This window comes from Candoia aspera, chromosome 1, assembly GCF_035149785.1.
Source record: "Candoia aspera isolate rCanAsp1 chromosome 1, rCanAsp1.hap2, whole genome shotgun sequence".
NCBI lineage: Eukaryota > Metazoa > Chordata > Lepidosauria > Squamata > Boidae > Candoia > Candoia aspera.
In genome coordinates, this window is record NC_086153.1 from 83,217,795 (window position 1) to 83,243,817 (window position 26,023).

At 37.4% G+C, this 26,023-nt stretch overlaps 2 protein-coding genes across 3 annotated transcripts; one reads left to right on the plus strand and one right to left on the minus strand.

Annotated features, from left to right (window-relative positions):
- Positions 1-2,214: 2,214 nt before the first annotated feature.
- TFB1M (transcription factor B1, mitochondrial) lies at positions 2,215-26,018 on the plus strand. 2 transcript variants are annotated; one of them, XM_063308329.1, is made up of 7 exons: positions 2,215-2,363; positions 3,424-3,575; positions 4,161-4,269; positions 6,020-6,171; positions 11,534-11,653; positions 24,163-24,290; positions 25,536-26,018. In XM_063308329.1, exons 1-7 carry the CDS (start codon positions 2,231-2,233, stop codon positions 25,765-25,767), a joined length of 1,026 nt encoding a protein of 341 aa, XP_063164399.1. In that variant the 5' UTR covers positions 2,215-2,230; the 3' UTR covers positions 25,768-26,018. The 2 variants fall into 2 exon arrangements, with proteins under 2 accessions (XP_063164399.1, XP_063164408.1); XM_063308338.1 differs by lacking the exon at positions 3,424-3,575 and having other exon boundaries at positions 2,243-2,363.
- CLDN20 (claudin 20) lies at positions 16,595-17,434 on the minus strand. The gene has a single exon (XM_063290574.1). The coding sequence runs from the start codon at positions 17,369-17,371 to the stop codon at positions 16,712-16,714; it is 660 nt and encodes a 219-aa protein (XP_063146644.1). The 5' UTR covers positions 17,372-17,434; the 3' UTR covers positions 16,595-16,711.
- Positions 26,019-26,023: the final 5 nt, after the last annotated feature.

A 26,023-nucleotide genomic window follows, 5' to 3' on the forward strand; every position in this document is an offset into this window, starting at 1 on the left:
TACCTCTTTAATGTGAAGTTTCCCGAATTTGAAATATTTTAAATAAATTGTGATTTCCCAAAGAAACCCTACTGACCTCTCACGGAACCCTAGGGTTCCACAGAACCCTGGTTGAGAAGCCCTGGTCTATATTATTCTTTAATTAAACATTGTGTTACTGCAAAGCAGTGCTCTTCTATTTGCGTACACTCACAGTGAGTAATAAAAACAAGCAAAATCATAAGGAAAGCTTGAAGTATCATTCAAACTACAAGGGTGTAATCTAGCTAAGGTTAACAGTTCATTTACACTTCATTGATTTCAATACTAGGAAGTTAAAGATGTGATTTATTTACTTGGTAAATTTATATAACCACCCATCTCACATATGTAACTTATTATTTTTGTGCTTATTTTTATGCTGTTTAAAATAAACATTTAGATTTAGATGGATTGCACTCCATGTCTTCAGCAACTGTCCTATTTGCTCTCAGTGATGTAACTATACCAAAAGTAGTTATTGTGAATGAAAGGAGGTAGTAAACTGAATTCCTGGCCCTTAGGAAATGCGTATTTTAACTCTTGGATGGCCAACACATACTGTAAGTATATACAAAGTAATCTTATCCTATGCAGGTTCATTATATGTGAAATTGAGTACCCTGTGGATCATTTATGTTGTGCAGTCCCCAACTCCTGCAAAGTCACATGATGGCATGATTGTCATGAAAGATGGAGAACCACCTGGCCTTATCTCATTGAAGTAAAAATGGCCATGAGCATGCTGTCAAATTGAAGACATGCATGTTGGTAAGCGCTCTAAGTCCACAATGGGCCACCACAACATGTTTTATCTCAAAAACATACAATATTATTCCAAATTACAGTCTATACTGTATTCTTTGACATTGTTTAATTTACTTATAATTATATTTATATTTATAATTGGTTTCTCGGGTAGCCGGCTCAGGTCGACTCAGCCTTCCATCCCTCCGAGGTCGGTAAAATGAGTACCCAGCTTGCTAGGGAAGGTGACAACTGGGGAAGGCAATGGCAAACCGCCCCACTATAGTCGCGAAGCCAAGAAAAGGTCACGAAAGTGGCATCCCCCAAGGAGTCAGAAGATGACTCAGGGACCTTTCTTCTTCATTGTTTAACAGGTTACATAACTTTCTATCCTAAGCCTATTAAGTTTACTGAGAACTGCGACTTGTCATAGCCCTAGTTTTCCAATAAAGTCTTAAGATTACCAACCATGAATTATTATTAGATTTCTATCCCACCTTTATTTATACAACTCAACGTGGCATACATGATGCTTCTGCCTATTTCTCCCACAACCACCACCCAGTTGGGCTAAGCAAGAGCGTCTGACCTAGAGTCACCCGGCCAGCTTTCATACCTAAGGGAGGACTAGAACTCATGGGCTCCCAGTTTCTAGTCCAGCATGGTACCCACTACACCAAACCTGCTAATTCACCGAGTGCGAAGTTTTCAAGAAGAAATCCTTGTGGTAGGCGAAAGGCTACTGTACAGTTCCTTTATAATTAAGAGCAAAGGAGCAAAGACCTTTGCTGGACAATGAGCCCTTGCTCCTCTATCACTGAAAATGAATGTAGGAATTTGCATCTATTATTTCCTGTTGAAATGAAAAATGCATTATACTCACATCCGTTACTTTAAATCTATGAATCTGAATTTAGGGAGCAGTTTATGGGATTGGAAACAAGTAACTTTTAAAAATGTTTTTAATTGCACTGTGTCTCAGGTGAACGTTGGTTTTTTTTTGCAACTGTCATTCATCTCCCCCTCAAGGTAACATGCATCGTTCTTTCTCCTATTTTAACTTCTGGTATCATAAAGCTGCATTCCTTTCATTTTATGGCCACTGCGGGTGACTTCAACTCCCCCCTCCCACGCTTACAGCATCCTCTCCACGCTCCCGTGGCTTTCCCGGCAGCTGGGAAGTCACGTGCCGCCAGGTAGTGCTTTAAGCGCCAACTCTTTTTCTCTCCTTTGTTTACGTCATTTCTTCTTCTGATTCTAAGGCTGCGTAAGAAAAGGGGAGGAGAAGCTCTGCCGGGCTGTCCGGGGTCCTCAACCGGAAGCATGGCGGCTACAAAGTCTGCCTGTGCCAACGGTTGAGCAGGCGGTCTCTGTGGGCAACTGGCCCACAATGCTTCGCCGTGCGCAAGGGCGTTCTGGGTCTAGCGTCTCTGAGGCGAGGGAGAGCGGAGCGCCGCAGTCGCCAATGGCGGCCTCGGGGAAGGTGGCTAGTTTCCGCCTGCCGGTCCTTCCGACCATTGGAGAGATTATTAAACTGTTTAATCTCAAAGCTGCGAAGCAACTGTCTCAGAACTTTCTGTTGGATCTGCGCCTCTCAGGTAGCCGTCCGCGGCACCTCTCGTGTCTTTGGTGTTGCGGTGTTCATCTTTGGAAGGGCGATAGCTGTCTTTTTGCTGTCCTGAGAGAGTGGATATTCCACCAGCATTTTTTTCCTTCCAACTTGGAGCTCTCTAGATAAACTGGAATACCATTTGCATCATCCCTGTACTGGGCGGGGATGATGGGAGTTGTAGTCCAACCATTTGGGAGGCACCAGGTCGGAGGAGACTGATATACCGGTTCTCTTGCCCCACTTTATCTCCGTTATTAGCTGTTTTTCAGCTGGCAAAGGGATAACATGTAGAAATAGCGAATTAGATGCTTTAAAATTTGTCCATTAAATCACACCGTTCACTACAGAATATGGACTTACCTATCCCCCCCCTTTTTTTTTCTCTTTTTTTTGGATTAAATTGTGTTGACTGCAAAGTGAAAGTACGACCGTTGGATGATTTGTACATGCAAAGTGATGCTCTTTTTCACGTGCTCATTTCTCCTCTCTAATAAATTTTCTGGTATTGATTTTTCCTCTAAATTTCGACTATGAAATAAAGTTGGGTTTTTGCCCATGATGCTTCTTTATATCCACCTAATTTTTTTTCTTTCTGAACATGAATACTGTGTTGAAAGCGTGTCCATAGAAGCAGTTATCTGTGTTTTATTTTGCTATTACAGTTTGTTTATCTGAATTAATAATCCACTTGATTGTCTCACATAAGCAGCAAAACATAAGACACTGTTAATATGAAACAAAAACCTGTGCAAACTATGGGAGGGTATACGTACTTTTAATTTATCATCAGTGCTGTGCACGAAAGAATGAGCTAACTTGGAGTAGGGAGACCAAGTATGCCTTTGTAATATTATTATAGTAAACTTGTATTCTGAAGACCAAGTAAATGTAAACTATCGTGATTGCACTAGCTGTGCTATATATTACATTGTCCAATTCATTTAATGATGTAGTTGTGAATGACACTTTTGAAGTGACACAGAGCATTGTTTAAGTGCTCTGTGTCTTGTGAAACCAAAACTGTGTAACTATGCTCTTCTTTGCAGATAAGATAGTAAGGACTGCTGGCAATCTGAAAGATGCATACGTGTGTGAAGTAGGCCCTGGGCCAGGAGGAATCAGTAGATCCATCTTAAATTCTGGTATTACAGAATTGTTATTAATTGAGAAAGATTCTCGTTTTATTCCAGGACTCCAGGTATGCAAATACTTTCCAAAATGCTATTGTCTATAATAACATTTTGCAGGTTAAATTGTATTACATTTTAATACTGTAACTAGTTATACTAGCATTACCGGGTTTTTTTTTTTTCAAAAGTTAATTCCTTTATGTTCAGCAGGTTCACTTACTGCTAAAATATTGCTTCAGAATATCTCTGATTCTCTGGAGTAAATGGAATTTGTTTGGAGGTGTTAATCAGTGAGGGGAATTGCTTAAAATTGCCTTCCATTAAGTGATAAACAGGCTTAAAATTGATAGAAACATGATTGCATTTAGAATCACTGAAGTCACAATTGTTTTTTTTATAGGAAACAAATACTGGTTTTAAACTTCAGATTTGAATGTTGTTGCCTTTGTGTACTCTTTCTATTTGTGCAGGCTAGCATTTATTTAGTTTTATTTTTGGCACCTTTGGTGATGTTTGGCATAGATACTTAGGTTAGAGTGAATCTCAAATGTATAGATTCATGCATTATAGATGCTCAAAAATGCAGGTTTTTCAAATGACTAAATAACTAAATCTCTTTTTAATCACTTTTTTCCTTTGTTCAAAAATCTCAGATGCTTTCTGAAGCAGCTCCAGGAAAAGTTCGTATTGTTAATGAGGATATTTTAATGTATACATTCAGTGAAGCTTTTCCAAAACATCTTTCAAAGAACTGGGAAGATGGTCAGTATGCTACAAATACAATTATTCAGAATGCTTCTTAAAATGAATTTACTACATGAGATTGCTAGCAATATAGTAATAGGACTGTATGCTTTAATTTCTTTCTTAATTTTGTGAGTAACCTGTAATAATCCATGTATGTAATCGATATATTTTTCCTCAGAACAGTTAATGGCTGTGGTCTTAAGATTCATTCTCTGGGTAGTAGCAGCTGGAATTGGAGGTTGCAGTAGGGATGGAAATCTCAAGCTTGCTGTTAATTTTTGTCTAAACAAATTAATAATTTATTTAGCCCTTAGAAATGGTAAATAGAGGCACCTTACTTGAGAGATGTCAGAATCTTGTCACAGTGTGCTTGTGTATGAATCTGCGGAATTTGTTGCAAAAGATTTTCAGGTAGTGAACTAGCCTCATTTTATCTTCTTGAAATGTATGCTTTTTTACTTGTATTTAAACAGCACATTAGCAAAACATGGATTTGACAAGGAATGGAAAGATTTTTTTAAAACATATGAATGAATGTTAGGGAAAAATCACTTTAGGAGTATAAATGCATCTGAATTTTAAGGATACAAAATTTAAAATCTCCTTATTCAATCTTACTTTCCAAAAAATATCTGTGTAGACTGAGGTAATCTATTAGAAATTACATTGTTTAATACATTTAAAATGAAATCCAACAGTCTTTAACTGAAGGATTCTTTAAGACTCTCTTTACTGTTCATTAATTTTTCAGGAAGTACTATTTTCTGAAGTTGTCAAATTGAAAATTTAGTATACATCAGTGAAAGGCAAATGTCTGCTTTTATCAAACTAATAAATTCTAAAGTTTCACCCCAAGCATTGGTAGATCACAAATCTGGGGAATGGGTATCACTAGCAGGTTAAATAGTTTTCAGAATCATATTTTGAAATTAATTCTGGGATGCCCAAGTGGCATATCTGCTTGTTTTCTGAGACTAGAAGCTAATGCCAATTTGTAGGTCTAGGAGATTTATCAACAAGTCTTCAATTACTTGCTAAAACTCAAAGAGATACCTGAGTATTTCCTTCATGAGATGTGTCTACAAGAGCAATTAACTCTAAGTTCCTGTCAAAGCCTTCTTTAGTATCAGTGTATTATTTTTTTATTTATCAATCAAATTTATATAGCTGCCCATCTCACAAAAAGTGACTCTGGGCAGCATACAATAATCAAGTAAAAAACAACACGTATATAAAACAAGCATTTAAAAATATAAAAAGTCTACATTAAAAATTAAAAGTTATTAAAATTAAAAAATATACAAACCCTAGGCAGAGAGAGAGAGTATATTCACCTCAGTAGTGGAGCCATCTAAACAAGTCTCTGGTTTCCTGGGACCCCCAGGCCTGGTGACATAACCAGATCTTGAGGGACTTCTAGAACTTCAAGAGGGATGGAACTAACTTAATTTCGGGGCAGGGGGAGAATGTTCCATAAGGTGGGTGCCACGGCAGAGAAAGCCTGCCTTCTGGGGACCCATCAAATGTAAGTCCCTGGCAGATGGTATCCACAGCATGCCCTCTCTGCCGGATCTAATGGGGCAGGCTGATATAATTATGCTATTGGTGCAAAAATTTTGCACATCTGGATAGGATAAATTCCAAACATGAGCTCAAAACTTGGATCCAAGATATTTTTTCCTAAGTTAATTTTCCCAGCTTAGGACAATGAAAATTGCTTGTGGTCAAGCAAATATATTTGTGTTTTGACTTTTGTCTTTTATAGATCCTCCAGACATACATATTATTGGAAACCTCCCTTTCAGTATTTCAACCCCACTAATAATCAAGTGGCTTGAGAATATATCTAATAAAGATGGGCCTTTTAGTTATGGTAGGACACAGATGACTTTAACCTTTCAGAAAGAAGTTGCAGAGGTGAGTTTATTTATTGAATTATTATACAGTTATTTAAAAGTAAACATCAGTAATTTGTAAAATAAGGATTCTAAAATTCAGTTTAATTGGCTCTTATATTTTTGGTCTATCTGTGTAATGGGGAAGCAATAATACATTTGCTGGCTTAAAGAATGGATCATTAATTCTCCACTATATAAAGAGAAACTGTGTGTTTTGTACTTACCTGTGTGTAGTAACAGGACTGATTCCCTTTAATCTGCAAGTTCTGTATATCCCCAGTTTTCTCCAGGAATGGTAAAGGACCCCTCCAGGACAATGGGGTGTGCATGTGACAACTGCATATGCCACTGGAAATGCAGAGACTAGAAGTAATTCTATGGTTGCAATATGTTGGGGGCTCCTAAGTGAGAGGTTATCACCCGTTGTAGGTAACTGAAGGGGGAGCAAATGACAAAACATATCATGATACTAATCATGTAATTAATGTACTTGTATTCAATATTGGGATGAAAATACAAAAAGTTGGAGTTTGTGTTGTGACATCATGACATGAATTTCATCATTTCTTCATCATTACATTTGTACTGGACGTTAACCATGACATAAATTTTAATTGTGCGTCAGTAGGCAGCAACACTGTTACTAGTGTTCTGTCTTGGCTGCACATCAGTGGTGATTCTATTTTAACACTGTGTGGAAAGTTTCAGTGAATTATATGTGTAGCAATGGTCAGATGACCTTGTGACACACAAAGCAAGATACCAACAAAGAAACAACATTTCCTGATGAAGATAATCATGGCAGATTATGGGTACAGCTGATACTTTGTCCTGTGCAAATAGGGCTTTGAACCAGTAAGAAGGGAGATTTTTCTTTCTCCTGCCCCTAACAAGACAAAAGATCTACCAGTGCTGTGGAAAATGAAAACGCTGTTGTTGACAGTTCTCTGAACTGATGCCAGAAATGTGGCTGAAAAATAAGAGCATTCCAAAAGAATCTCTCAGCTGGAGCATTTTAAGAGCCCACATACCTGAACTATCTAGCTATCTATCTACTTATCTATTTTCTATTCCGCCTTTATAATTTTTATAAATAACTCAAGGTGGCAAACATACCTAATACTCCTTCCTCCTCCTCTTTTCCCCACAACAGCAACCCTGTGAGGTGAGTTGGGCTGAGAGAGGGGGACTGGCCCAAGGTCACCCAGCCGGCTTTCATGCCTAAGGTGGGACTAGAACGTCTCCTGGTTTCTAGCCCGGTGCCTTACCCACTAGACCAAACTGGCTCTCTTTTACCAGTCTCCCCTAACTAATTCAATACTGGAAATCTATTTCTGTAACAAACAGTACTGTCCCAGCAAGATGGGTCCTGAATCTTTTTTTTTTTAAGAGTGCTTTTTGTAATGTATGTTGCAGATGTTCAGTATACTTGCTAATGTTATAGTTGAGTTTTAGGGATCATCAGTGCCAACCTCGGCAGATGGTGCAGTAGGGAGACAAAGCCCTTTTATCAAACTTGGTTCCTGTAGTTTCTGGCATTTCAGTTCAGTTTTCTGAAATAATTGGTAGTGTGAGTTGCTATTCTAAGCTTAGTGGTATGGCTAATGGATGAGTTTTTAAAGCTGAACAGGTTGGAAACGGAGAAGAGCAGCCTCTTGGCATTTAGGCAGAAAAGCAGAGATTTAAGAACAAGAGCCAGCTGTATATGCTGTCAAGTTTTCTCATACGTGACATGAAGATTATAGTGTTTTTGCATGTAATGTAGCTGAAATGGGATGCAAAATAGCATGGTTGGTAAGTTTCTTATATTAACTGGTAAGACTAATGTCACATAAAATCAGTGACACAATCATGATAATAGAATAAATTTGTCTTGGTAGTTACTACAGAGATCTTTAAGCACTTTGTAATTCTAGCTGGTGTGCTAAAGGACTTCTTCCTCCTATATAAACCAGCTCTTATATACAGAGGCCCCTCTTAGTTTGATGGAAGTAAGGGAGAAGGTTTCACTTCTTAGATATATCTGTTTGGTTTTCTATCACTGAGTTAATGTTTTTATTTAGAAAGTTCTTTGATCTTTTGAGGTCTGACTTTTCCCAACTCACCTGTGCCATTTTGATTAACTTACATGGATTAATAGTCATTGTTCCTGTTTTAATTTTTTCTCTCTTGGGTTTGCTTGTGTTTTATTATTGTTATTTTTTGTTATCACATTCCACGAAGTAGGTAGTCCTCACTTAATGACTGCCTTGTTTAGCAACCATTCAAAGTTATAGTGGCACTGACAAAATAATGTTATGACCAGTTTTTGCGCCTACGACCGTCACAGTGTCTCCACAGTCACCTGATTGAGATTCAGGCACTTCGCAACTGGCAGGCGTTTAAGACCATCGCAGTGTTCCATGGTCACATGATCTCCATTTACGTGCTTCACAGCCAGCTTCTAACAAGCAGAGTCAATGGACCAGCAGTAAAATCGCAAGTTACGGTCACATGATGTCTTCCTTAATAACCGCATCACTTAGTGACAGAGTTGCTGGTCCCAATTGTGGTTGTTAAGCAAGAACTACTTGTAGCTGTACAAGACATAGGGAATAGCCTTGAAGGACAGGAAGAAGAGCCACTACTAAGGCAACTATTAGACAAGCGCAGCTCAAGTCCATCCCAAGAAACTTAATTTGAGAAAATGTATTAGGGAAGCCCCTCCCTAGTTCACATGAAGATAAAGTGAGGGAGGGGGAAAGCACATTCTGACTTGCAAGATTCTGTCACTATAGATGTTCCAATAAAAGTAGTTTTAGACATATGGCATTGGTTTCTTAGCCTGGTCTACCTTATAGGGCTAACAGTAACTGAGAATTGTAGACATGGTGTCAGGAAAGCTAAAGCTCAGAGTGAACTGAGGTTGCAAAGAATGCTGAAGAACAACAAATATATTCAGTCTAACAGGGAGTTAAAAATACCAATATCCCAGATGCTTAATGAAGATGGCAAAAAAATGCTAACAGAGAAAAAGGAAAGCTACTCAATTCTTTATTTAGTTCATCTTCTGTAACAAGAAAATATGTTCCACTTGGCCATGGTGGAGAGTAGGATGAATGGGCAAGATTGAAACTTGAGCTTGATATTGCCCACCCACCCCTTTTTTTTTTACTTTTGAACAAGTTCTCATCACTAGATGACATTACTTGTATTCAATAGGGAATTAAAGCAATTTGCTGATGGTGCGTTTGAACTTCTACCCATTATGTTTGAGTAATCCTGGAGAATGACTAATATGCCTGATGACTGGAGGAGAGACACTGTGCTATCTTCAAAAAGCTGAAAAGGAGGATCTGGGAAAGTGTAGACCAATCTGACCAGTCAATTTGTGGAAAGTTTCTAAAGCAGATTATAAAGCAGTCAATCTGTAAGCATCTTTAACACAGTGTGGTAATTACCAAACATTAATATGGATTTATCAAGAATAAATCTTGCCAGATTAATCTTATCTAATTTTTTATTAGTAATTTCCTTTGTAGGTTGTAAAAATGCTAGATGTCTTGATTTTAGTAACGCATTTGACAAATTACTCTAGGACAGTAACTCAGGAGATATCTGACAGTCTATGAAAAAGATCTTGGAATAGTCATTGACTGCTGAGTTATCACAATTATGATGTGGCTACAAAAAAAGGCAAATTCAAATTTTGGAAGCCCCAATGAAAGCATTGTTTCTAAATCACAGTAAGTAATAGTTCCAATTTATTCTGTGCTGGTCAAGCCTTACCTTTGAGCATTCAAAACATTTTAACATACCTATATTTGTAAAATTATCCGCATGATGGGGTGAGCTCCCGTTGCTAGTCCCAGCTCCTGCCAACCTAGCAGTTCGAAAACATGCATGTGAGTAGATTAATAGGTACCGCTTCGGCGGGCAGGTAACGGCGTTCCGTTTAGTCATGCCGGCCACATGACCACAGAGGAAGTGTCTACGGACAAACGCCGGCTCTTCGGCTTTGAAATGGAGATGAGCACCACCCCCTAGAGTCGGACACGACTGGACTTAATGTCAAGGGAAACCTTTACCTTTACCTACCCATTCTAAACTGAAAATGTTTAGTCAGCACATTCACCATCAATGACAAAACGGATCAACACAGCCTCAGAGTGAAAGAGCAGTAATAGACAAAACCTAATGTCAATAATTTTCTCTAGCAAGAGAAAAGAATATTCATAGATAAACTTGGCCACCCCAGAAAGCCTTATGTAAGAATTAGGCGTTTTTTTCTGAGGGTTTATAGGTTTCCATGGAGAACGTTCTCAGTGGTACACTGGGAAGGCCTTACTCTTGCTAGACAACTGACAGACTTTAAGCAGCAAGAATGCTTGCCAGAAATATTGAACCAAGCTTGTGATTTAGGCAAGAATCAGCATATTGAATTGACTCTAGAAACAAAATATTGCAGATCCCATAAAATTGGATTAATCTGTTCAGAACAACCAGTAAGCTGATGGTGCTAACTTAACAGCAGTTTAAACTTCTAGATGTTTTTCAAAGATAGGCCAATGTAGCATATTCAACAGTAATCTATGTTAATATTTCATTAAGGCTTGCTTATAATAATACTTATAATACATGCTTGCATTTTATGTGCAACTTAGCAGCTAGACTGACTTATAAAGTTAGGGCAGAAAGGTACAAAGATAAGAATAGTTCAGGAATTAATGTATCCGTATATGGCTATACTAATACACATCCTTTATAGGCCACTGAACTATAGCATTATTGATGTTACATCTGCATGTGAAGCTACATTTGCATGTTGTATGGAGACTACAGTAATTTGTCTATGCTAAAACAGAAAATAGGCTAAAATTTAGTCCTTCCTGGACTGTGAATTCCCTTTGCTTTATTACGAGCATTTGTAAATAAAATAGAGCATTCATGATGATTTATAGAATGGACTAAAACCTTTTCTTCACTTGCTTTTAATTATTTTTTTATTTTTCTATGGTACAGTCTGAGGTAGGTCCTCTTGAATATGTTTCTAAATGCTGCAGGAATATACAAGCAAATCTGTTTGGGGAATTTATTGAAATATTGTGTTTGAGTTACTATGATTGTTCTGAGTCTAAAAAGCATAGAAATATAATGGCAATAAAATTGTATTTGCTTTTTTTTACTTATACTTCAATTCTGTTTTACTTTTATGAGGACTGTTAGCATCAATAAAATTTAGACCTGCCGTTAGTTGTTATAACAATAAGCAAGATTCTGTTACTGATAATCATGGAAACCTTTGTAAACTATTTGGTATTTTAGGTAACAGGCTGCTCTAAGGAGCATTTTTGTTTGGTTAAGTTAATGCGTGAACTCACAAAAACACTTTTCTTCCACAGAGACTGACAGCTAGTACAACATCCAAACAGCGAAGCAGGCTTTCCATAATGTCTCAGCACCTGTGCACTGTTAACAAACGTTTCACAATTCCAGGTGGAGCTTTTGTTCCCAAGCCAGAGGTCAGTCTGTTCATTCTTTTTGCATTAATATCGGTAGTTGAGGTTTCGTTCAGCTATTCACAAAGCCATCAGCATGAAAAATCAGACATATTCTAATTGCACTTGGTATTCAGGAAGGTTGTTGGATTAGCTCCAAAAATGCTGAAAAGTAAATTTAATAATTAGAGGACATTTATAATTGGTGGGATATATGTTTAGAGAAGATGAGAGATTTAAAGGCAATGTTCAAAAGAGAGGTAAACAGATATAAAAGAATAGTAGGTGAGAAAATGTTCAGATAAGTCCCAAGCACCCCAAAGATGTGTCAGAATTTTAAGAGGTTTTGAATGGAGAGAAGTCCTGTAGGGCTACCCCAAAGGAGCATCAAATCTTTAGTTTAATTGTTTGTATGATCTGGAGGAAATCACACATTCATGGCAATAATAAGGGTTGTCATACCCCTGGGAAATCACTATTTTAACTCTGTGTGTCAGTTTGTAGAGACAAGATTTCCTTAGAGATGGCTACTTCTTGATTTTGAAAATAACAACTGAAGTAAAATGTTGAAACAAAACATTTTCTAAGTTTTTCCTGAACCAGTTCCAAAATCCAGTCCAATCCTATTCCATCTGTATATCCAGAATAGAGTTAATTGTGGTTATTTGTCTGTAATATTAGATATTTCTCCTGCTTTTGCTGCCATATTGTGATTTAGAAATTGCTGACAATAATTGTTTTCCTTTTTGCATAAGCCATAATTTTTCTATACCAAAACAAATGATATAATTTGGTTGCTAGTCAGCTTCCAGGTACAATTGATGTGCCAACTGTCCCCTCTAAGGCCCAGTATAACTCAAGACCTGGTTATCTAAGGCACTGCCCATTCAACCAGAACAAATAAGGTCAACTTCCTCCAGGTCCTATCTCTGTGGGATTGTCTTCTGATGGGACCTCAGAAGTGGGCATTTTCAGTAGTCACTCCTATTCTGTGAAATTCCCTCCTTGCAGAGATTTGGTCAACATCATTCCTCCTTGGTTTTAGGAAAGCTATGAAGACTTATCTGTTCCTCCTTTCACAGGAGGAGTGTGTGCTGTGATTGAAGGTGGGATTTGCGGGCACATGACTTTTATATCTCCTAATTTAATTTTTTTCTAACTTTGTTCTGTCTGTCTGTCTTTGGGATCCTTGGGGAGATATTATTTTATGTTGATATTGTTAGCCTCCTAAAACCTTTGGTAATGGGTGGCATACAAATAACCTTGAAAGTGGCAAGAACTTGGTAGTTTTTATGTACTTTTGAAATGAAATTGGACAAGTATTAGGATTGCCAGTTTCCTTGGCAACAATATAGAAATGGCCTGTCATTGCCTTATTTCAGGGTGTTTCCTCAACCTAGTCTAACTAATAGCCCTGAATTTCCCAGATGGTTCCCAATCCAAAGGAGGTCTGGACCTACTTAGATTTTTAGATCAGCCAAGATTGGCTAGGTACTGCAGTCTTGTTGCTCAGCAGAGGGTCAGGATAGCAAATTGTATTGAGCTGTCTGGTGGGAAGGCCAAAGTCAGATTCATTCTCAGACAATATAGACTGTATGTGGGACCTTGGACAAATGATCATGTTTCAGCATAGCTTGCGTCAAAAGATTGTGAAGCAAGAGTTAATGGTTACATAATAATGCATCATTTAATATTAAAGGAGTTTTCCTGATTAGAAGACGACTCAGGAGCTATTTTCAGAGTAACTGTTGTCCTTTCTCTGTCCTTGATGTACATATGTTAGTAGAGACCTTTGCATAACCATTGGAAAATAAAACTTAAGGATTCTGGGACCTACCAATATCTTGACAGCGTCATTCAGCACTGGTCACACTGACTAGTCTGCTGAGAACTTCATCAACATCTGGAGGGCCCAAGGTTCCTCCAGAACATTCTTGTATTAGAATGTTTCCTGTAAGAAACACCCTGGCTTTCAAGTGTTCCAGGCCATTGATTGATTGTTGTATGCCTTAATTTTCATCTGTAAGGGAGGAGAAAAGGGAATAAACTAGAATTAATTGTCTTGGTTTATTGATTGATGCTCTTCATTTGTGCTGGCAACAGGATACCAACTTTTGAGAATTGGTTTTCTTTTGGAGATTACAGTACAATGGTGGTGCCAAATGAATGTAATTTAATGAATTCGCTATATGAATTTGTATTATTATCTGCTCTTTATGTGATGGTGCTCATTTCTTCTTTCCCTCCCTGTTATTTCTGTTTTTTATTGCTCTTTCCATGTTACATTGGTGATGGTAATAATACATGTTTACAGGGAGGGTACTCTCTTTCCTTAAGAACTGTTCTTCTCTGTCTCTCTGCAGGCGGTACTTCTGTTGTTCTGACATTGCTGGGTGTCTTCTTTCTCTTAATTTGTCTGACTTTGACAGACTACTTTTACTTTCTTGTCAGAGAATTAGATTGTATGGTGTTACGCCAATGCAAGCTTGCCAGCTGTGTTAAAAATATTTGAACTGGGTCCTCAACTTAATGCAACACTTAACGTTTTTCAAACTTTATTAATGGTATTTCCAGAAATAAAATAGCTGGCACACATAATATAACTAGATTACTAACATATATTTGTTAAGACGCTAGCTCTGAATTCCTATTTCCCCAAATGTAGTGCTTTTATTTTTGAGATGTTTAAACTTGTCTTCATAAGAAATTGATGTCCTGTACAGAAGAAGATGGTCATATTCATTGGCTATCATGTGCTGTAGCAGAAGTGCACAGCCATTCAGAGTCAAGGTAGCTTCTTATGGGTACTTTTACAAAACAGCTATCATGGGGCCTTCCTTTTTTTGAAACAACTACCACAGTGGGATTGACTAATCACAAAATACTCACTTCCAAGATGATATACTGGTGAAGTTGTTCCCAGGTTCCCCATCCCTTTTAGCCCCCCCAGAATGTCCTCTGCCAGTCTACCCCAACTAACTTGGGTCTCATATCATGAAAATAATAACATCTTGACATTAATTGTTGAATTGCAGTTATAAGGCTACTATAAAGCTTCTCCTGCTTTAAGGATGGTTCTCTTCAAAGTTGGTTTTTTGTTTTGTTTTTTGTTTTGATATACTTAAGGTTAGTTCTGCATATGTCTCAGTATTGGGGCAAACAGATGTTGTGATCAAAATAAATCAGCATTTATTTACTTTTCTTAAAAATGTGCCTTTAGGGAAAGAGTTTATATGTATATATTTTTTAATAAACTGTAATTTATTTTTTTTATTTTTTTTTCTATCCCGCCTTTATTATTTTTATAAATATCTCAAGGCAGCGAACATACCTAATACTCCTTCCTCCTCCTATTTTCCTCACAACAACCACCCTGGGAGGTGAGTTGGGCTGAGAGGGTGTGACTGGCCCAAGTAATAATGTTGTTTTGCAAACTGAAGTGCTACACTAGCCAAATATATGTGATATATTTTGAGTTTGCGATCTTTACACTTTCTCAAAATAATCAGAACCCTTTTGCAGATTTCACAGATAGGTAGTCAGCACAGTAAAACTCAGTGTGGCTCCCCAGCAACACTGAGAGATTTACTGCCTCTAGTGCTGGAGATAATGTGTAGCCACCATGGCAAGTAGTAGTTAATAATCTTATCCCCCCTGCATTTGATGAGTCCTGTTTTAAAAACAGCCTACCCACTACATCTTCAGTTAGTAACTTTTAAAGTTTAACAGTGTGTTTTTATCTGTCCTGAATCTCTGTGCACAGCCCTCTTTCCCCACTCCTCAGCTTCACTAGACAAACCATGATTTTGAGAGAGAAATGACATGATGATTTATGGATTTGAAGGTTAAGAAAAATGTGGATTAAATGAGGGGCTGGAGGGACTTGTATAACATCTAAGAAGGAGAAGGGCTAATAAGATTGTAATTATCTGTTGAAAAGAAGGTTGGAAATCACTTATAAATTTATAAATTTCTTTTTTATTTTTTGCACTTTTTCGTTCTTTTCTTTTTGATTTGTCTTTTATTCTATGGGAAAAATTCTTAAGAGATTTAATTTAAAATAGAAACCATGATTCTGGTTTTACAATAGGGGAACAATTGCCTCTCCATTTTTGTCACATAATGCATAATTTTAGAAGCCACAATATATCCTTTTTCTAAACTAAAAATTAGCAAACACTGTAATCCTTACATAGGAAACAAGAGACTCATCTTTTGGTGAAATGATTTCACGGTGATGACCCTAGAAAATATGAGTTACGGAAATCCATAGGTGGCTCAAATTATATTTCAAGCTTTTGGTCCAAGAGGTCTTTGTGTTATGTCATATACCAACATGTTCAAATTTTATCTCTCATCTTGAATGGAAATGAGTGGTTACTTTGTGACTGATCATCATTTTAGCAGATGTAAAAAAGAAAAAGATTTAGAGAAGCAGGATTTATCATGCTGGCAAAATAATCATAAATTTGTTATTTCCTGCCAGTTTAAAACTGTACTGTAAATATAAATAGGTATGTTTTGACCCTTAAAATTAGTGGCAAAATATTAAGTAGACGTTTTTGGAAGAAAGCCGAATAGGTGCAGGTGATCATGGGGCATGGGATCACTGGAGTCTGAGGACAGCTAATCCCCAGGAACGTTAGGATAACTGTTATTCTTTCACAGAAACCTAGAGAGATACCATTTACCATAGTAGTTGAAAACTGACATTGAAAAATACAGCTAACATTTAAAAACAAAACACAGGATTCTACACTAGGGCAGAATCAGTTCAGCTGGTGCCATTGTTAAAATAAGACACTTGGTGATACTAAATGTGGCATGTGACAGATACAAACTAACTCTTGTAACTAATTTATATTATATTTATACTCCCCATACTGTCAATATAATCCAATTGCAAAGCAATATCAATAATAAATGGTTGTTTACTGATTTTAAATTCTTACCGATCTTTTTCCTTTTTTTAATAGATAAAGAAATACCTCATCCAATGTAATTATAAGGCTTGCATCAACAGCATTGTTATAAAAGCAAGACTACCAAAAACAACCTCGATAGACAGGTCCATCACTGTATTTACACATAGTCCTTCAGGCTGTAGCCTGTGTCCACTTGCTGGGCAGTTAGGTGTAGGTCCTGCTGCTTGGTAGGATAAATCCATGCTCTCTGCTGTTTCTTAAAACAGGAAGTGCCAAAGATGGCACCTGCAGCAAGCAGAAGTCCAGCTGAAATAAATCCAATGTAAACTGCTCCTCCTGGTTCATGCTTACTGCTTTCCGGGATAGTAGGGTCCAGAAATTTTGAAATAATCTCATTTGTGTACCAGGCTGTTGGTATCAAGCCAGATATTCCGGCCAAAATAAAGAAGATTCCTCCGGCAAGTGACGTGTGGTTTTTGGTGTCTCCGTCCCCTCCCAGGAGGGTACACTTCATCCCCACTGTGGCGATACAGATCCCAAAAATGGAGAGAATGCAGGACAAAATCATGGTGGTTCTTGCTGCCTGGATGTAAACAGGGAGAGAGAGGATTGAATATTTCAGCGTGCAGCTGAACATCCCAGTGCTGTACCATGTGCAGTCCATCCAGAGCCCTTGCATCTGAGTGATGGCTGTGATTATGTTTGAGCCCGTGTCTGCGTTCACCTTCCAGTTGGGCAACAGGGTGGCTGTGATCGCACCAAAAGCACCAAACAAGGCTAGGATGAAAGCAAAAAACTGCAGAGCGGCTGATGCCATGATGAGATTTGCTGTCACCTTTGTCTGCTTGTTTCTTTCCTGTTGCTGTAAACCTGTGTTACTGTCTGATGGCTCCCCAGCCAAGGCTGTAGTTGTCTGTCTGTGATAGAAAGGGGGGTGGGGGGGGAGAGTGGCAGGGGCAAAGGCAGGACAAGAGAGCAAACAAGAGTGCTTGCATATGAAATAACGGCTAACTGAATGAATTGCTGAACGTGACCCTGCAGCAGATGAGAAGGCTACAAAAGGACTGAGCAGATGTACACAGGGCACTTGGAGAGGAATGATTATAAAGGAGTAGTGTGTGAGCACAAGGAGCTGCTGATAATAAGCCACAATGGCAGAAACTGTAAATGAAATGGTAAGATGTAGAATTGAGATACGTTCTGTGCCAAAAGGCAAGGAAAGGCTTGTGTCCTTATTAGTCAGCTTAGAAGCTTCCAATCCATTTTGTAATACGAGGTAGTTTTTAAAAAATGTAGTTCTAGTCCTATAAGCGGTATAGGACTTGAATTTCCAATTGATTTGAATAGAAACATCAATATAACGTCTCAATTTTTCTAAGGAATATTCAGGCTGGAGTTAATATAGTCTTTTCCTATTTCCGTTCTTTTCATTTAGCCAATAACTCTTTGCATTTATAGAGACCTTTATTCTATTATTGCTGTTTTCAGAAAAACAGAAATCAAACTATTTTTGTAGACGTCCAGGATTTAAAACTGGTGTTTCTTGTAACTTTAAACTCAGTTTATCTTCTCCTTTGCTTCATACTAAACATTTCTGGTAAACAGAAATTTATCTTAAAGACAAGTAAAATTGTTCCTGAAAACTTAGGACACAATCCATCCAAACTAGAATTAAAATGTTGGTAATACTAAGCAGAATAGGCAATCATATCTATAACTTCCTAGTTATATATTTGAGATTTAAATATGCTCTTGACTTAATTGGATCATGATGTCAGGCACTTCTGCAAAAAGGATGATCTACTTAAATTCTTAGTCAATTCAGGATTGGACAAAAATTGATGTTTATTTATGTACGACATTTTTACAGTGCGACCCTCCACACATATTCATGGCAATGTACAGTAAGACCAAAATGAAACAATTTCAAACAAATGCAACCCCCCCTCATATTAAAACCAATATTCCACTTAATGTTTACTTTAACATATAAAATACTAGGTGTCCCAATGACAGATTTTACTTAAACACTCTTATAAACAGCTTTGTTTAAGCTTTCCAATTTTTTTCCATTAAATAAACATTAAAAACTGTTCTACTTCCAATTTTATTTCAATTTGGATATTGTGGGTTTTGAAGAGTAAAAACTGGAGTTTCTAGCAATGGAAGGGGAATAATTTTTTTCAGACAGTGTTAGGCTAGTGTATTCTGTCATTTTTGTATTATTATTTTTTCATATTGAACTTATCTATTTAATTAGCTTCACTGCTTTGCAAGCCATAATCTTGTAGGTAGTTACTGGCTTTCTTAACTTAGTGTCAGTGACTGAATGGGAACGTTGTGTATTAAGAGTGCGGTTAAAATTGCCTCTACAAGGCAGTAAATTTCATATGTTTTGTTGGGAATTCCTTTGTTTTGAATTCTTGCATCCCTTGTGTCTTATTTTCTGCCACAATGTGATAGATCCAGCTTCATCTCCTCATCAGCTGTGATAGGGAGAGAAATCAGCTCTGAAATGTACCATTTTACCTCATCGTTTGTTGTTGGTGCTTAAGAGTGCTCTATAGTGTTAGTATCAGCAGCTTTAAAAATTAAAGCCAGCGTGATCCCAGGATAATAGGGTAGCTTTTTCCAGTAAATGCCAGCAGCACACAAATGTACAAAAATATTAAAATTCCATGTTCTAACAATATTTAAATGCCACAGAATGCAGATGTCTTAATAAGAAGTTTCAGTACTTACTGATAAAGGAAAAGTTTAAGATGTTTCCTTGGCAGCAGATGTTGTAAAAACACAACTTATTTTGTGTGTAAATGTCTCTGTTCCTCATGGAAAATTGCATTGGCTATTTTATTAACCAGAAATAGGTCTCTGGTGCTCCGTATGCAGCAGCACTGCCTGTTTCTTGTCTTAGTACCATCTACCAGAGTATAAAGAGCTACTTTGTTTAATGAGTCCTGCACTGGAGAAAATACTTTGCTTAACAAAAGCAAAGAGACTATAGAGAAAATGCATGTAAACCCTTAGTTCTAAACACTCAATGATTTCCAGATCCCAAGTTGAATAATTGGCTTGGAGATCAGAACAAATATTTTAAATGGAAAGGAATATTCTATGTCCCAGTTCTGTTTTTAGAAACTCTTTTCACTACTGTATAGGAAAAAGTAACTTTATAGGATGAGCTTTACCATAACTGAAAGGCAGAATTACTGTGTTCTTAATTGCCAATCAGCCCTCAGAACCCCAGACTTCCACAGCAAGGTTCTAGTTCCTGTATGTAATCATTGTGAGAAATATACATAAAGTAACAAATGTACAGTATATGGCTGAGTTTCACATACCTGCTGGTGGTAGCTTGCAACATTTTCTAGTTCTTTCTGTACAGTAATTATTTGCCCTACTCTAAAGGTTGTTAAGGGGGAAAAGGCAATGCTTGCAACTTATGTGAGAACTACAGAGCATAGCTGAAAAGGTTCTGACAAGTCAACAGGAAAGAGCTATAAAGCAAAGAAATGTCAAGAGAAACCTGCTGATTATGCAATGTGATATATAGGAGCTTCCCTTATTGTCTAGATTCTTCTGTCTGGAAAAAGGAAATCACTGATTTGTAACACAGTGGCAACAGAAAATCAGGTGCTCTCCAGGTGTTTTGGATTACAGATGTCAGCAGTCCAACTAAAATGACCAGGGCTTGAAGATTCAAACATCTGGTGGGCATGTGATTATTTTGCCTTGTAACAAGTGAACATTGACAGCAACATAGCGGTAACTGGTTTCATTAGTCTTCAAGTAATGGGGATACAACTTTAGCTTTTGCATAAAATCTTCATGTTCTGTTTTTGAAAACAGTACTATGCATGATTTGTACAGCTCCTGTTAGCCTGATTGCCTACAAATTCTGAACAAGCAAAGTAGTTGTTGACATTGGCCTGTCTCCTTGGGGGCAGACGTTGGGGCAGCTCTATTACTGTATAACAGAAGCCATAACATATTGACTGCTTGGGATTATTTTTCAAGCTCAAAATAATTCTTAAGGATGAATCCCTGTCCTTCTCTTAGCAGAGGTAAAGAGCAGCTCATCCTTGAGGCTGTCTTTGCATTGTTATAGATCAGAGGTTGGCAATCCTGAGAGAATTGTCTAGAAGCAGATCCAACTGAACTTATTAAGAATTAACTTTTAACTGTTTTTTAATTTTAAAAAATAAGTAATTTCATAGAATTGAAGTATTTGGTGTTAGATTTTATTAAGGTCACTGACCAGAATTCTGCACATTAACGAACTAAATAAATAATTTCTGCTTCAAATAAAATACAACCATACAACTGTAACTCCATCATTGAGGTGATCAAGATATAGTGAGGTTTATAGACAGTATAGGTAGTCCTTGTTTAACTACTATAATTGGGACCAGCAACTTGGTTGTTAAGTGAAGTGGTCACTAAGTGAAACTGTGACTATGCTTATGATCATACTTCAGCTTTCCTTTGCTTTACAGACCTGTGAAGGTTGTCAGTGCGAGGATTGGTCACGAAGTTACTTTTTCATCAGCGTTGTAACTGTGAATGGTTGCTAAACAAGGCAGTTGCTAAACGAGGACTACCTGTATAACAAAACAGTACACAGACAGTATAACAAAAATTTGCCACATTCACTGTCACTGTCAATGATCTGACAGTTATGAATAGCTATACATAATGTAAGTCAGAATTGCCTAGGTATTTCACCAAATAGGGAGTTATAAAATGGGCCCTTGCATCCTTATAGAAGGTGCAATAAAACAAAACATGGACTGTAGACTCAGTGGGTCCTTCACAATAGAGGCACAATCTTAGCTGCTGGAAGGGCATTAAAACATGCTTAATATTAATGCTGTTCAAAGTTTGTGTGTAGTTACTTGATTAAGTATCTTGCCAACTAAAGAAGGGAGCTTGACTATTCAAAAATACATTCCTGAGTAGGGCAGATTGATCCAACTGACCTTCCAAGTCTCTAGCGTGCAGATTGAGTGTAGTTATCGCTTAGCCATACCCTATGATCAAAATAATTTCTTTCAAGAACCAATAGTGTTGCAAGGATGTTCTTTTCCATGTTGATTTATAATTATCTACCATAAACAGAGAACTTACAGCTTCTGGGAGAGACAGTTAAGCTTACCCAGTGGACTATAATACAGATCTGTGCACGCATCTCCACTTTAATCAGACCAGCCTTACTCCCTAGTACCACATTAGGCACTCAACTTTGAGTAAATATTCATAGGATTTAACCGTTTGGCGTAACAGTACTGAGATGGTTTGCTATTCTATCGCTGATTCCTGTCTGCTGTTCATCATGTCCCTGAGGCGGAATTGTGAATGTCAGGATTTCCCAGTTCCACAAGAAAGCAGGCACAGAGCCTGGTAAGAAGTTGAGAGGAAAAACTATAAACCGCATTTTCTCACTGTCTCTGATTTCAAAAATATGAGAATTGCAGCCTAACATATAAAAATATAAATGTAGATAACAGAATTCAACCCAGCACCAAGTAATGCAAGAAAAATATGCAGAGGATTGAAACTCCTGGGCAAATTTAAGATCTTTACTAGATGCAAAAATCCCATTTTACTCTCAAGGCAACCATTCTGGGGAGAGCATGCCACTCTCTTGGGCTTTGTGGTCCTATAGTAAGTTGTAAATTCATCTTCTACCAGCTGTAATAAGCATATTATTCAACCCAAGATCAGACTTAGAAGATGAAAAACTTTTCAGTTTCTGTTTAACTTCATTAAACATTAATATATAATGAAACTAGAAACTAATATAAGTTTAAACACTGCTTAAAGCTAAAGGTAGTAGTATTGTGGCTTTGTTAATTGACTTATTATATTGTTCTTTCACTGTGTATTATTATGAAAGAGAGATGGTTCCTGCCCCAGGAAGTTTTTAATTTTAAGCTATCAGTCCTAAGGGAGATGATAAAAGGAGAAATTGAGGAACAGAATTCCAATGACTGCTTCCATTAGCAAACCCAATGGGGAAGTGATTCAGTTCCCCCTTTTAGTCCTATGCTGTGCCTCCAAAATGTGGTTTCAAACCATGGAACGTTCCAGAGCATTTCTGGGAAGAAGTGCCGGGTCTCCAGGGGAGAGACAATAGGAAGTCCAACTGTTTAAATGGGCTTCCACTTGGAAAGGGTTGGATCCACTTACAGCTTTGTTTTTCTTTCAGGATGAGAATTAGGACAATGTAGAGGGATCAGCTTCATGTAAAAAGGGGGAAATGTAAAATGAAGTAACATAAGTTGGTAGTGTCTGTAGGAACATATGACTTGTGAAACACTGGAGAATTTGAAGTGGTTAATGGTGAAAAGCAAAACTAAAAAGCTCTCATGTTCTTTCTGTTTTCTTTTATATATAAAAAGAATATGAGTGTGTGTGTGTTTATATGTAAAAGAAAACAAAGTACAGACATAGACAGACACACATAGTTTTGTCACTTTTTGTTTTTGTTTTGCAAGCAGCTCAGTGCAACCTGGATAATTTTTTATAGATCATTGCCTACAAGTTTGAATTTTGTGCTGTCCTCTTTAAGGTTTTTTTTTAAAGACATATTGCAAAATTCAGGCTTAATTATTTCTTTTAGATGCATATTACAGCACCTGACAGAATTCAGGATTTTGTTTGCATTAATTTTTAAAACAGGTGATAGAAGATACAGTATTTTTCTTCAGCTAGGTGAACCTGCATTTTGTGTTTGCAGTAAATATTTATTTTCTCTTAAAACTATTTGCAAAATAAGGTGGTAAAGCTACTATGATTATCAAAAATCTGTTGAAATAGAGCTTGTTAATAAGCATAACTAAAAAATAGGACATAATGTCAGTAATTTTAAAGCATCCAATTACAAGTGAACAATAATTTCCTATATTGGTTTCCATGGTAACATAGCACCTTTCTGAACGTTCTGAGAACCCAGACACTAATGGAGTAAACAGTAAGATGTGTTACGCATTTCCACAGGATGAAAACATGCAGGTCTTATTTGAGGCTGCAGTCGTTTATTACAGTCTGTCCTTATTTTCCTCTAAATGTATGTCTAACTTATCTGGGAAAGAAATCCCCTATTTCTGCTGCCAGGAGGACTGCTTCTAATCAAATAGAAGAAAACTGAATGAGAAACAGGATGCCCCTTTCCCGGAATGCAGAGAAATTCTTCTTCATTCTAGAAGCGTTTTCTGTACAATAGGGCTACAAGATCTGGGCAACAAAAATCTAAACATTAGATGGAAGCAAAGAGGTATATCAAACTGTATAATCGAGAGGTTAGTTGGACTTTTGCAGCCCAAATCCAGTACTTCCAATTTACAAAAAGCCTTGGCAAAAGTTAATTCATTTTTATTAGCATTTTTATGCTGCCTCTCTCTCTCTCTCTCTCTCTCATCTATTCTTATTTCCCTGAAAGCATATTTTATTTTATGTAATGAAGCAGCAGGTCGTCTATATTGTGAACTTGGAAGCCACAGATTTGTTGGTCAATAGAAATGCATATCCTCCTCTAATTGGGCTCCCAGTTTTTAAATGACTTTTTGTATACAAGTTTACATTAAACTATATTTATTTATTTCACAGGTAGATGTGACTGTTGTCCATTTTATACCACTAGTGGAGCCAAAGATAAAACAGCCATTTAAGCTGGTGGAAAAAGTTGTTCAAAGTATTTTTCAATTCAGAAGAAAATTCTGCCATCACGGTGTACGGTAAGAAAACGAGTGAAGTATATATATTTTTTCCCAGAATTGCGGGGGCGGCTCACACTTGCATGTGTGATTCCTTCAGGGAATTTTCTCATCATTTGAACTGTTTTTCTTCTCTTCATAGCTCTAAGCTTTTGACACAGTAGTAATATATTTAGCTGCTCAGGTGGATTTTTAATAGCAGCATTGGCTGAATGCAGATCGTGAGGAATTACCAGCTGTGTTGTCCTGGTACTTAAAAACAGGTGCTGAAAAATACTGATTAGGATTAGTAATAAATGTTTCACATGTGTTAAAGCAGCTGAATGCATCACTGCCATGCAAACATTCATGAGTAAATTAACTTTAAAGCAAGGCTACTGTTTCTTTGTAAATAGACTTAGAATGGAACAGGGTGCAAAGGGATTGAAGGGCTTTCTGACTTAGTCGTATTGTCTTGGTTCCTTGTCAATGAGGCCAAGGCCTGCCAGCAACATCTTGGTGCATAAAATCTGATAAATGTGAAAAGGTGACCAACCTTTTCTGTATATATTGAGAAGTCAGGTTACAATCCTCAGCATACCACAGTAAGCACAAAGTGAAAAACTGCACTACTAGAGGCAGAAGAACATTTTTATGATACAACTGAGTGAGGTTTGTGACAAAAGTAAGATTCAGTCACTGAAGTTTCCTTCTCTGAAATAGTTGCTTCTCAGTGCCTTGTGGTCAGGATGGAATCTGTTCTTTTGCTAAATCAGAAATTTGGTAAAAGGCAGGGCAGAGTAAATTGTTGGCAGCATCCTCCTCTGAAGGCATAGCTTATTTCTCTCAGTCTTGCAAGAGTTTAATTGAAAGTTTTGGCACAGGGGGCACATGCTCTGTCAACACTCCTCAGCCTCTTGCTTCTCTCAGACACCACACTGAGGAACCTGGGAAAGGCATGCAGTGTGCTTCGGTCTTCAGAGTACAACTGCATCAGTGGTAGTCAGGCTGTTAGTCATAGCAGAAGCATGACTAGAATTCAATCATTTTATCAGAAAGACAAAGCATTGCAATGCAATGCAACTCCACCCCACCTCCATCACAGTACACATGCAGAGGGGACAGAGCTTGTGTTGTGGTCGTTTTACCATTTTCACCAATGTCACCTCTTCTGCAGATGCCCGTGATTCATAGTGTAGCTGTGTACAAAAATGTTATTTGAATTGAGAAAATGGAAATAAAAACAATGGATGCTTCCTATTGATTACCAATACTGTTTTCTTTCAGGACTTTGTTTCCAGAACCTGACAGCCTTGACAAAACTAAACAGATGCTCATGGAGGCAGATGTTGACCCAATGCTATATCCAACTCAACTGTCCATGTTTCAGTTTAAAAACCTTTGTAATATCTACAGGAAAATGTGTGATGAAGATCCAGATCTTTTTGCATACAACTACAGAGATGAACTGAAAAAGAAAAGGAGAGACAACTTCAAAAGGGCCAAGAAAGATTACTAGTTTCTTTCTATAATTAGGCAGTCACAAAATCTAACAGGTTTTTGAATTAGATTGAAATAAATTTGACTTTGAATATATTCTTAAGCCTTAAGCCAATTTATATGTGAAATTTAAAAAGGAGAATAGGGATAATTTTTCTCAAAACTCAAGTGATACTACTTTCCTCATCTTCTTCTAAGTGCAATCATATGCCAAGAAGGCCAAATGTAAAATAATTGAAAAATTCATTAAAAAGTGGCCAAAAAAGAAAACAGAA